The sequence below is a fragment of the Misgurnus anguillicaudatus genome, chromosome 5, assembly GCF_027580225.2.
Source record: "Misgurnus anguillicaudatus chromosome 5, ASM2758022v2, whole genome shotgun sequence".
In the NCBI taxonomy this organism is placed as follows: domain Eukaryota; kingdom Metazoa; phylum Chordata; class Actinopteri; order Cypriniformes; family Cobitidae; genus Misgurnus; species Misgurnus anguillicaudatus.
The window spans coordinates 25733339-25745460 of record NC_073341.2 but is presented as its reverse complement, the minus strand read 5'-3'; the positions used below and the strand labels follow the sequence as shown (position 1 = coordinate 25745460).

Below are 12122 nucleotides of genomic sequence, written 5' to 3'. Positions count from 1 at the left end.
GAACATATTTTACCCCATTTAAGTCCAATATTATATGTGTCTCAACGAAAATACACATAATATTATTTAACAATTATTTAAAAGCCTGTAAAAATAATCATAGATTTTATATATGATTTTAAATATATTAATAATATCTAATTAGATATATTTTGACATATATAAGATTATCTTTTCTCTTACAAAAATGAACAATGGCTTTACTACAGTTAAAACAAAAAAACATGGTTACAGTAAAACCAATATTAAGGTTTTCAAAAACCATAGTTAAAACCATGGTAAGTGTAGTAAAACCATAGTTTTGCTGAATCAATGCACAGAAAAAACATGGTTACCACAACTTTACACCAATAAAACCATGGTTAATTTTTGTAAGGGCTGTGGCACATAAAGTGGATAAATCTGTCATAAGGCTTATTTACAGGTTTTTTTTTTAAGTTATGATTGTATTGTGTATGCATAAAATGCACTATGATTATATTCACTACTTGTACTACTTGTACTTATTTCAATGACCCTGTTTAGTTTTTGGACTTTCCATTGTATGACACTGTATCGCCATCTTTTTTAACATTTACTTATCTGATAAATGCACCCTCTTTTAATTGTAAAGCTTCCTTACAGTCCTTACATATTTTCAATAATTTTGTGTAATGCTTTTCAGTACACTACACTAAAAATGATCATTCATTTGCATTGGACAATTAGGATCTGCTGTGACAGAAGTGGAGAATAGAAATGTTACATTAGTGTCAATAGTAACATGTTCTAATATATCCTGTATCATCTAATATAACCAAATATCTCAATTTCCCTTTGGCTCAAAAATGATAGCTCAGGAAAGCACAAAAGGCCCATTTTAAAGAAAAAAAAGGTGATTTTAGAAAAAGACCAACTATAGATCAAATGTAGAGAGGGGGCTACAGATCTGAAGTGCATGTTTAAGAAATAAATATGATACTTTGGAATATATATTTATAATTTTATTTCATTGTGTACATGATCTAACTAATAATAGAAAATCTCTGACCACTATGCCATGTGTGTGATTAAATGGTGTTTCACCAAATGAAGGCTGTGCTTCACCTGTGTCACTCTGTGGGTCAGTGTTAAATCGTGCCTGTGCTTCATGGGTGTCATTCTGTGGGTCAGTGTCTGTGCTTCATGGGTGTCACTCTGTGGGTCAGTGTTAAATGCACATGCCTATCAGAGACTGCAGGCAGGGGTAACTTCTGTCCCTCAGTAATTATTATTTTGATAGGCATCATGTGTTTCTATTTGTTACTGTAACATTGGCACATTGTCACTTAAGTAAAATATGTTAAGATTTCTGGCTCAATATTGACAATGTATTTGCACACACAATTTATTCGAACTTTAGATTAATCTCAAATTATCTAGTAAGTGAAAGATGAGGTTATTTATGAATTGACCAAATTTAAATAGAAATGTACTTGTTAACATTAATTAACTGATGGAAATGTGTTTCATACATCCACTGATATTTGGAGATATATTAATGATGAACATAATTAAATGTATAGTATTTAGTCCGAACACAAATATCAATAATTTTTTATCAATAATGGACATAATTAAATGTACAGTAATTAGTCCAATCACAAATATTAATCCATGTTGTTAAAAAAAAAATTCTTTAAAGAAAATATCATAATTTTTAAAGACAGCAATAAATATTCGCGACTGTAAATGTAATAAAATAAATGCTTTAATATTGTAATATTATGCAAAATATATGCTTCCACGCCCACGCTGCACGCTCATCATAAGTACACGCATGCGCAGACATCCTCCGGAGCCTCGTTTTATTAACTAAAATGAACTTACCCTGCAACATAACCTGCTCCGGAGTAGGTTATCTTCAGAGAGTCAGTTGCTATGGTTACTTACATAACCCGAAAGTTACCTCCGTTTTTGGAACCGAAAGCAGAGGTTATCCGCTTACTTACTCCTAAACATACCCGGGTAAGTCACATAACCTGCTTTCTGGAATACACCCCTGCTATTACTCAGTGTTTAATAGTAGCTGCATCTTCTCTATCTCTATCTTTGAGTATGTGGCCTTTTGTGGTGCCCCGGGCCTCTGATATCACCCCAAAAGGTCATGCATTGCTCTGAAGTCAAAGCATCAAATTACTGGGGGGCTAAACTCCATTGTAAGCAGAGATATAGAGCTGCTCCTTAAAGAACTATGAACTCTTGAATAAAGTACTAAATCACTTTTCACTCAATGAATTTTAAAGTATGGATGAGTAACAAAATAAGCAAAAAAATTCAGTGTTTGTATTCAGTTGCTTATTTGGTGAAAATGTGTTTATTTCAAGAAAACAGAGCTATATTTTATCATTGTAAATGCAAAGTAGATATTAAATTATATGGCTAATTAAAAGTGTTGACCATTTATTTATCTTTTGAGTGTATATCCCCTCACATAAGATCAGTATTGTGTTAAGGTTAATAAAATGTGAAAGTTCCAAAACAAACTTAAGTTGTTTAATTTTATATAAGGAATATTGAAGTTTCGTTGCAAAAAGAGATAACTCCGTTTTTTAATTTTTCGGAAATCTCGTTTTTTGGTTGTGCATTCCAATAATATTAATTCAACTGCAGTTGGTTTGTTTTGATTTAAACCTTCATAACTTAAAAAATACATCTAAGTAGCACCATAAAAAAATAATAACATAATAAACATGTTTTAACAAAAATGTTAAAAACGGCGTTATCTCGTTTTGCAACGAAACTCTTCATTTGCAAAGCAATGAAACCTTTATGATAACAAATGTTTACACTTTTTTTACTCATAAGTTATAAATGCTAAAATGTTCTAGCTTATAACCAGTGGCAGCCGGTGACATCTTTTTCGAGGGCACTTGATGCGAAGTTCGTCACAACATGTGTGTAGCCCGTCATGTGTGGTTCGTAATTTCAAAATATGTGTTCTGTGCGTTGAGTGATCCTATGTGCATCACGTGTCATGACAAAATAAGTGCCTGCTGCAGATGCGTCTAAAGGGTTTATTATAAAAAGACGCTCGCGTTTGCCAGATACTCGCATAATCTCATGCGTAATTACAGTTTAAGGGAGTGTCTTAGGTGGTTTTTATGAACGTGAGCATCTCTTTTATTATTAACTCTTTTGACGCATGTGCAGCAGGCACTTATTTTGACAAACACGTAATGCACATGGTTCACATTACGCAATAAACACATATTTTGAAAACACACGACACTCCAAACACATATTTAGAATTTGCGCCCCCCTCGGATGAGCAGTCACAGCTTATAACAATTTGTTTTTAATACAAAACCAATAAGAAGTCAATTTTTGTATGTATACATATATACATTTAATGTTTATCTACTACATCTGAGAATGAGAGTTATATAGTAAAGATATTTCCTGAGACTGCATAGGCTCATCCAGAATATTTCTAACATTACATATGAATCTACAACACACATCCCATAGTTTCACTGTTTAGTTTTGAAAATCACTTCGATAGAGATCCGCAATATAACACTGCAATAGTCACTGGGACGGTCATAATATGTACCTTTAAGGTACCAGTATGTACCTCTAATGTACAAATGTGTACACTGTAAAAAATACTTTGCTGCCTTAAATTTTTTTGTCGAATCAACTCGGATTTACAAGTCATTTCAACTTACTATTATTTATCTTCACTAGAGACGAGTTGTCATAACTACAGGTGAGTTGTTATAACTTATAAAATTAAGTTGACTTTTCTCAACTATATTTTATAAGTTGTGACAACTCATCTCTATTGACATGACTTATAAATCTGAGTTAATTTAACAAAAAATTTCAAGGCAGCAAAGTTTTTTTTTACAGTGTACCTTAGTGGTGCCAATATGCACCTTTTAGGTACAAAGGTGTAGTTTTTGAAAATGTACCGCCCCAGTGACAACTTTTGTACCTTCATGTACCTTTATTTCTGAGAGTGTACATTAATTCATTATACACAGTTACTGAAAGACCAGTTTGACAGTAAAATGAATATATTTTGACAAATGGATAGTTACAATATATACACGAAACAGAACATTGCGTATGTTTAAGGGGAACCAACTTCATAGATCCACCTATCTAACAAACAGCACAATTTTGCCCCCATGTGGAGATTTCATGACAAGCAACACAAAATGCTGCAAGTAAAAGACATTTTAAATTATTCATATTTATAGGTCAGACACCTAATTAAGATATTTGGTAAAAACATGGCTGAAAAATTACACAAGTTTTTGAGAGCATAAAAAGAACCGAACCTTCTATTCAAACAGTTAAAACATTTATGATCATTTTGATTATTTAAAAAAATTTAACACAGCTGCCGTACAATTGAAATAATGCTCCCTTTGTGTTCTTATTTACTCATTAGGCTAATTATGACTAAAATTAATAATTAATATAGAATAAAAAGTCAGTTGTCATAAAACGTTTTAGAATGGAAATCCGAATGAGCAATACAGTGGACGATTCGGAGTGAAAAGTCAAGTTTGATCTTGGGGAAATATAAAAACAAAGGCATAAAATTCAATAAGGCATTTTGAAATCCTAAAACAGTTTAAATTCTGTAAATGTTTTCATCACATTCACACATGATCTCTTTAGCACGAACTTTCTCTTAAAAAAGGTATTTTCGACATGTTTCAACCCCGCATTTGCACTCCATTCGCGTACGTTTCTTAGGCGAACCTGGAAGTCCTGTCAGACTGAAATTAGAATCCATCTTTGTGCTTTCGGCATCTACTGGATCAACCGTAGAAAATTAAAACAAAGAATGAGTTTTTCTTAAATATAACTGATTGTGGCCTAACAAAACTGCAATTGCAAAGTCACAAAAAAATCATGAATTTTAGTGAATGGCAACCTAGTTTTACATGTTACTCACACAAAGCACTTAATAACATGGTCTGAGAAGACATGACAGAAGGAGAGCACAATTTTATATTGTCACTTTGTTATAGTGTCACTTTTGTTTGCTTTGTATAGACAAGAACAGCATTAATATTCTTTAAACTTATTCTATGTTCCATGGAAGAAATAAGGAAAGGAATGTCTTGTTAATGAATAAATTACTTACATTTCTGGGTGAAATATTTATTAAGTTTTAATGTTTGGCTGCAACCTTTTAAATACACACTTACCCGTCATTTTGTAGTCAAAGGTGAGCTCCTCTCCTGCCTTTATGCCACGTGTAGCAAAGAATGCTATGCGTGGCAGCCGTTCATCAAGGTTATCAATAAACACATTGTAGACCTGAAGATTGGGGTCACAGCTGTGAGGAGACAAAGGAGAAAATACTTCAGTGACTTTCTTTGCTTATGACAACCCTTTACTTTCGTTACAGAAAATATAAACTTATCAGACAACATCTCATGTTCTTATCTATTTATTTTTAACACTAGTTCATCATCTATGGGTATTTTCATGAAAGATCTGTTTAAGGGACACTCCACTTTTTTTGAAAATATGCTCATTTTTCAGCTTCCCTAGAGCTAAATCCATTGATTCTGATTAGACGAGTGGTTCTCAATCCTGGTGCCCCACTGCTCTGCACATTTTGTATGTCTCCCTTGTTTAACACAGCTGATTCAAATCATCAGCTCATTAGCAGAGATCTCATTGTCCATCAGATAAGAGAGACATACAAAATGTGCAGAGCAGTGGGGCTCCAGGACCAGGATTGCGATTTTCCAGGCAGATATGGCTAGGAACTATACTCTCATTCTGGCGTAATAATCAAGGACTTTGCTGCCGTAACATGGCTGCAGGAGGTGCAATGATATTACGCGATATTATTTTGAGCTTTCAACCCGGAGGTGTTTTTAGTTCACAGTAACCGTTTGAAAATTTGTGTCACTTTCATCCGGTCGGTGTGCTTCCACTAAACTCTGGACACTAATGAAAGGTAGGTGGACCACAATATTTATCGTTTATTTTGATACTGAAACATGGTAATCTAAATCTATGGAGGAGATTGTATTTAAATAAATTGCGGAAATTTGAATATTACGTTTCTGGTAATAGACTCCAGATAACGTCATGTCAGAACGTCCACTCAGGGCTCCAGACTAACTTTTTTCACTAGGAGCACAGTGGCCCCCAACTGAAAATTTTAGGGGCGCAACCTGAAAATGTAGGGGCACACATCATAAATCAACATGCTAACCAAATATTCACATTTCTACAAATTTCCACTGTATTACTAATAAATACTTTAATGATAGATGCAGAAATTACAATGTGCTGTGCCAAATTCATAGTCACATCACAAAAAAGATCAAATTTACTGGTCGCACATGTGCAACTGGATGTAAAATTCAGTGGCACACTCTCAAATTTTGGTGGCAAAATGCTCCCATTTGGTGGCAGTCTGGAGCCCTGCCACTGCAGGCATCGGTCTTAAAACCATGGTTACCATGGGTCCGATGCCCATTCCAACTAAAGTCTGATGCCCATTCCGACTAAAACAGTAAATGTTCATGATTTAAAGGAATAGTCTACTCATTTTCAATATTAAAATATGTTATTACCTTAACTAAGAACTGTTGAATCATCCCTCTATCATCTGTGTGTGTGCACGTAAGCGCTGGAGCGTGCTGTGACGCTACGATAGCATTTAGCTTAGCCCCATTCATTCAATGGTACCATTTAGAGATAAAGTTAGAAGTGACCAAACACATCAACGTTTTTCCTATTTAAGACGAGTAGTTATACGAGCAAGTTTGGTGGTACAAAATAAAACGTAACGCTTTTCTAAGCGGATTAAAAAGAGTAACTATATTTTATGGCGTAATAGCACTTTTGGGAGTACTTTGACTCGCCTGAAAAGTCCGCTCCCCTTCTCACTCTCATAATGGGAGTGGGAGGGTTTTACTGCGCCGAGTCGAAGTACTCCCATAAGTGCTATTACGCCATAAAATATAGTTACTCTTTTAAATCCGCTTAGAAAAGCGCTATGTTTTATTTTGTAACACCAAACTTGCTCGTATAACTACTCGTCTTAAATAGGAAAAACGTTGATATGTTTGGTCACTTCTAACTTTATCTCTAAATGGTACAATTGAATGAATGGGGCTAAGCTAAATGCTATCGTAGCGTCACAGCGCGCTCCAGCGCTTACGTGCACACACACAGATGATAGAGGGATGATTCAACAGTTCTTAGTTAAGGTAATAACATATTTTAATATTGAAAATGAGTAGACTATTCCTTTAATTTGAATGATTTAATTTGAAAGAACTAACAAAATTCTACCTTCTGTTAAAATTTAATGCAAATATTTGATCAAATGAGAAGGTTATAAGCAAAAACATGTAAATTCGGTCACACACATTCCATAGACATCCATATATAACTTTTTCCTCTGATTTCTAATATTAAAAATATCATAACTTTCTTAATCCTCAAAGGACTTTTAACAATCCTGATATCTTTGTAAATGGGAATGTCTGCTCTGTCTTGTCATTTAATACATTTTGAGCTTTGGGGTTTTTGAAAATTTTGTCATCATACCTATTGACATGGGGTTGACTAAATTGTTGAGATTTTTTTAAAGAAAGTGGAATATTCCTTTAATCTATACAAAACTTAATCCGCACATGCTGGGGGAAAGGCATTATTCAGTTCACCTAACCTGCAAAAACATGCAAATAGGCCTGTTGTTGCGATAATGACTATATCGAACGATAGGTGAACATGACGTTGGTAGTTTTTTTAGAGGCGATATATTACCATAGTGTCTACATGAGTATTTGTTTGTGACAGGCCAAGAGAATGCTCCTCAAGCTGATTTTTTTTTCTTGCAAATACATACAGTTTGAAAGAATACATCTGACTGGAATTGGATTTTGTGCTAAGTTACAACCCGCATCTCTCACTTGAGGAGAGGAAATTAACGAAACAGGGCTCCAGACTCCGGCCAAATGGTCGCATGTGTGCGACTGAATTTTACATCCAGTCGCACATGTGCGACCAGTAAATTTGCCTCCCCCACCCTCTGTTTTTTTTATACATTAAACGTGGAAGGGGCACGTCAATGATCAATGAAATGAGCAATGAAATAATCAATGAGATGCAAGCGCACATGCACGCAAACACACACACACACACTCGTACACATACTCATGAGAATGCTGGTGTCATACAAAATTCATTCACAATTACTTTTTTTGCCAGTTTTGTTAGTCTGGAGCCCTGGCTTTAAACTATTAGGAATTTGTACCTACCTGAAAAAATAACTGGCTAATAGATAGCACACTAGTGAAACTGAAGAACTAAAGCCTAACATTTAATGCACTTAACCAGTCTTTTCAGTGTCTGTTAATATAACTGTTGGGTAGGATGAGCTAAATATACATTTTGAACTAACAGACACTCTATAGTAACCCATAAAGACTTTTTCTTCCACTGTTTCCACTGTTTACTATTTGTACTGTCATGACAGCGATGGTGCTGTCAGTTTACCTTGTTGCATCTTCAAAAGGGCAGAATAAAATGTGACACTGAATTTGAAACAGCTTATTGTAATTTCTGCATCCATGTTTAAAGCAATTATTAGTAATACAGTGGAAATTAGTAGATTTGGTTAGCATGTTGATTTACGGTGTGCGTCCCTACATTTTCTGGTTGTGCCCCTAAAATTTTCAGTTGGGGGCCACTGTGCTCCTAGTGAAAAAAGTTAGTCTGGAGCCCTGACGAAAACAAGCCAGCATCTCTACTGAAAATTGAAATGCATATTTTATAATACTTATTTGTTTTAAATATTTAGAATATTCTTTTATTTCTTATATTCCAATTTCATATTAATATTTTTTTTATCTAAATATTCTTAAAAATCAAAGTTGTGTTCTTATAAAGGATGTTCTTGGATTATTATGCATGCTATTTTATTGCCATATCTAATCAGTGACATAAAATGGTCTTAAAAATACTAATCGACTATCGCCATTATTTCTGGGGCAATTAACCAACCTATGAAAAGTAGCTATCGTGACAGGCCTACATGCAAACTTCCTATGTTCTTATTTTAACAATTTTAAGATCAAGTAATACATGTTGTTAATGGTTACCTGTCATTTCGTGAACTTCCTATATTCTGCTACCATGTTTAACATATGGTTACTTCAAAAGCCTTTACATTATTTGTTTGAAATTGAATTCAAATCAAGTCATACAGACAAAACTACTGTTAATAAAAATAAGATATATTAAGTTCTGAGGTTGTTCAAGTTCACTTACGCTGTGATTGACAAAGTGAGAGATGTTTCCATAGTGAGCAGCATCCACTGTATACTCATCGTCCACATAGTCCAGGTCAAAGAGGTAGGTGGCACCTTCTTTATCATACACAGTACCTCTCCGTTCTGCCTCCTCTGTTGTAATGATCTAAAGCAAATTACAAAAAAACATCGTCAAACAATCATGAAGTCAGACTCTCTTCTGGAAAACACTGATTAGCCAATCACATTGAGCTTGAAAATGTCAGTTGCTTGATAAACTTTATCTAGTACTCTATGAAAACATGTCTATATGATAACACCAAAACCTTAAACTGACAGAACTGCAGCACTGAAATGAAGACAATAATTAATAATAAAACAACAATCTTTTTTTTTTAAATAATCAAAAATTAATGCCACACAACTTACGTTATACATTTAAAAACATTAAAATAATGTCTCAAACCGACCCATGCTTCTCACCTCCCCAACATATTCCATGACGAAAGTGTTCTTTCGTATGCGTTCCATGGTTTTTACCCCCCAGCCCCTGCCATTGTCAGTCCTAAAAATGCAAAGGGAATACCGAATGCCCCTCTGCACCACCCTGTTGGGGCAGTCTGGGCCGCAACGGCACCGCTTGTTGCATTCATAAATGGGCATCCCTGGCCGTATGCGCACCTGGCCGATTTCATTGTAAGCAAACTTGTGCTGAGACGCTCCAGCACAGCAGCCCTCAACGGGGCAATTTAGGCAGTCTGTGCATTCGCAGCCCACAGACACCTCGTTCAGCATAATCCCATCGCCAACTTTATAGTCATTAATGTAGGTGAAGTTTTTAGGCGGGCCTTCCAGATCCACTTGATTCGTGACATAGATATGGCCCTGGTGGGTGCCTAGGCTGTTAAGATGGACCTCCCACAGTTTAAGTGTCTGGCGAAGTTTTGCCCGCTGGGTGAGGTAGGATGCGGTGGAGGGATCGAGCCGTCGTGGGATGCCACGCTTGTTTTGTTTCTGCATCTCAGCATTTAGATCCGTCCAGAAATGACTGAGCAGATCTGTGCACTTCAGGTTCCTTCGTGGTTCCCATGTGTTTGAAGATTCAGGATAGCCTTTCCATTTGACCAGGAATACCTCCTGTAAACAAAGTAACAAGGATGGTAACATTAATGCAACCAATTTGGCATAATTAAAGATCTAGCAAGCAAATTAAGTGGCAACATCGACAAATAAAACATTTAAACCTCTCATGCATTTAACTTTAGGTTAAATCATGCCAACCAAATAATTTATATGACTCAAATGCGCTAAGCACTAAGTTTTACATATGCCACACATCAATATGTTGTTGGTTCATGAGGCAGTGCAGTTTGTACCCTCACCTGTACCGTTTGGGTCTTCCCATCTGTGATGACTTTTCTTTTGTAGTCACAAAGGTATTCGACCTCATAATCAGAGAGATTTTGCCTGTTGATGCCGAGCTCGGGGCACAATACACCCTCCTCTCGACAGAGCGCCTCCAGCTGGTCTAGAGTAGCAATGCAAGCTACTCTACAACCTTGGAATATAACACATTATTTTTTGTTATTTGCAGATGTTAAGTCCATTATAAACACATGGTAAATGCACGGCATAAATGGCTTCATGGCTTGTGTTCCTCAGGAGACCAGGGCCCACACTAGGTGGCCTCAAAATGACTTCAAATTAGTTAAGACTGAGCAAGCATTAAAACTATTAAACTTCAAGATACGTCGTTGTGGTTGTTTTTTTTAATGATAGACCTACATCTTTCAAGCTGTGCCAAGCTTTAAGTTGTTGTTTTTTTTTTTGCAGAAACTGTGAGGGGGGGTTAAATATATTGACGTGGACAATGAGGGGCTTGAACCCAAGAATGTTAATATCTACTTTTTTATAGATATGCATCGTGCAGTTCTTTAGCAAACAGCTTAAAAGGATGTGGTAACTCACACAGTACACGATGCAAGATACATTTCATATATAAATGTTACAGATAAATGGGGCGTTCTCGAAAAGTCACATAAGTTACATTAATAACAAATCGACGATTTAAATTACGTCACTAGTAAAGCAAGAGATTTAAATCTAACTGTTATGAAGTAAGCATACATGTTCACAACATGCTGGTTAATTTCGAGTGCCTAACGTTACTTCGATGGAGTGATAAAGCGCAGTTTTGTAAACTCACTTGAGTAACGTTAGACGGGAAAGTTTGCTGAAACACCACGATGATTTCGTCAACTACTAAGTGTGCTTACCATTTGCACTATTTTGTGCGTTTCGTAAATTTACAGAAAATCAGGAAGATACTGTCTGCAAAACGCGCTTGTTGAATGGGTTCGTGCATGGGCGCGCGGAAGCCATAACATCGACCTTATTTGTATCAACTTAAAACTTCTTCTAAAATGAAATGTTCCTTTCCGGATTTTACAGATGAAATGTATCGTTTAACAATCTGCACGAGTAGTAAGGAAAACATATGTTGTGTAAACCGTTGTTTCTGAGCGATTAGCGCTTTATATTCTTACCTTTCAAATTTTCCGCCATCTTCCGACCGCCGCCAAAATTATATGAGTGAACTGCTCAATGATTGGATGCGGCACGGTCTGAGTGACGGGTCAAAGAGCCAATGCCGTGATAGTATTTAACAAGACAAACCGGGAGTCATTTTTAAATAAATAAAAAAATTCCTAGATTCTAATTTTAATAATGTGGCTACGTAAAACCTCTTGTTCTTGTTGCATTAAATAATAATAAAATAATAATAATTAAAAATAATTTTAAAAAATTGTTTCTACCCGAGTAGACATTATCATCATGTTTTCATTAGATTTGTGA

The 12122-nt window shown here is 35.5% G+C and overlaps 1 protein-coding gene across 1 annotated transcript; it reads right to left on the bottom strand.

Annotated features, from left to right (window-relative positions):
* Positions 1 to 3951: 3951 nt before the first annotated feature.
* On the bottom strand, positions 3952 to 11961 carry suv39h1b (SUV39H1 histone lysine methyltransferase b). The gene is made up of 6 exons (XM_073867827.1): positions 11813 to 11961; positions 10649 to 10824; positions 9750 to 10403; positions 9293 to 9432; positions 5194 to 5326; positions 3952 to 4804 (listed from the first exon to the last, which is right to left on the bottom strand). The coding sequence occupies exons 1-6, from the start codon at positions 11829 to 11831 to the stop codon at positions 4667 to 4669; spliced, it is 1260 nt and encodes a 419-aa protein (XP_073723928.1). The 5' UTR covers positions 11832 to 11961; the 3' UTR covers positions 3952 to 4666.
* Between the last annotated feature and the right edge of the window lie 161 nt (positions 11962 to 12122).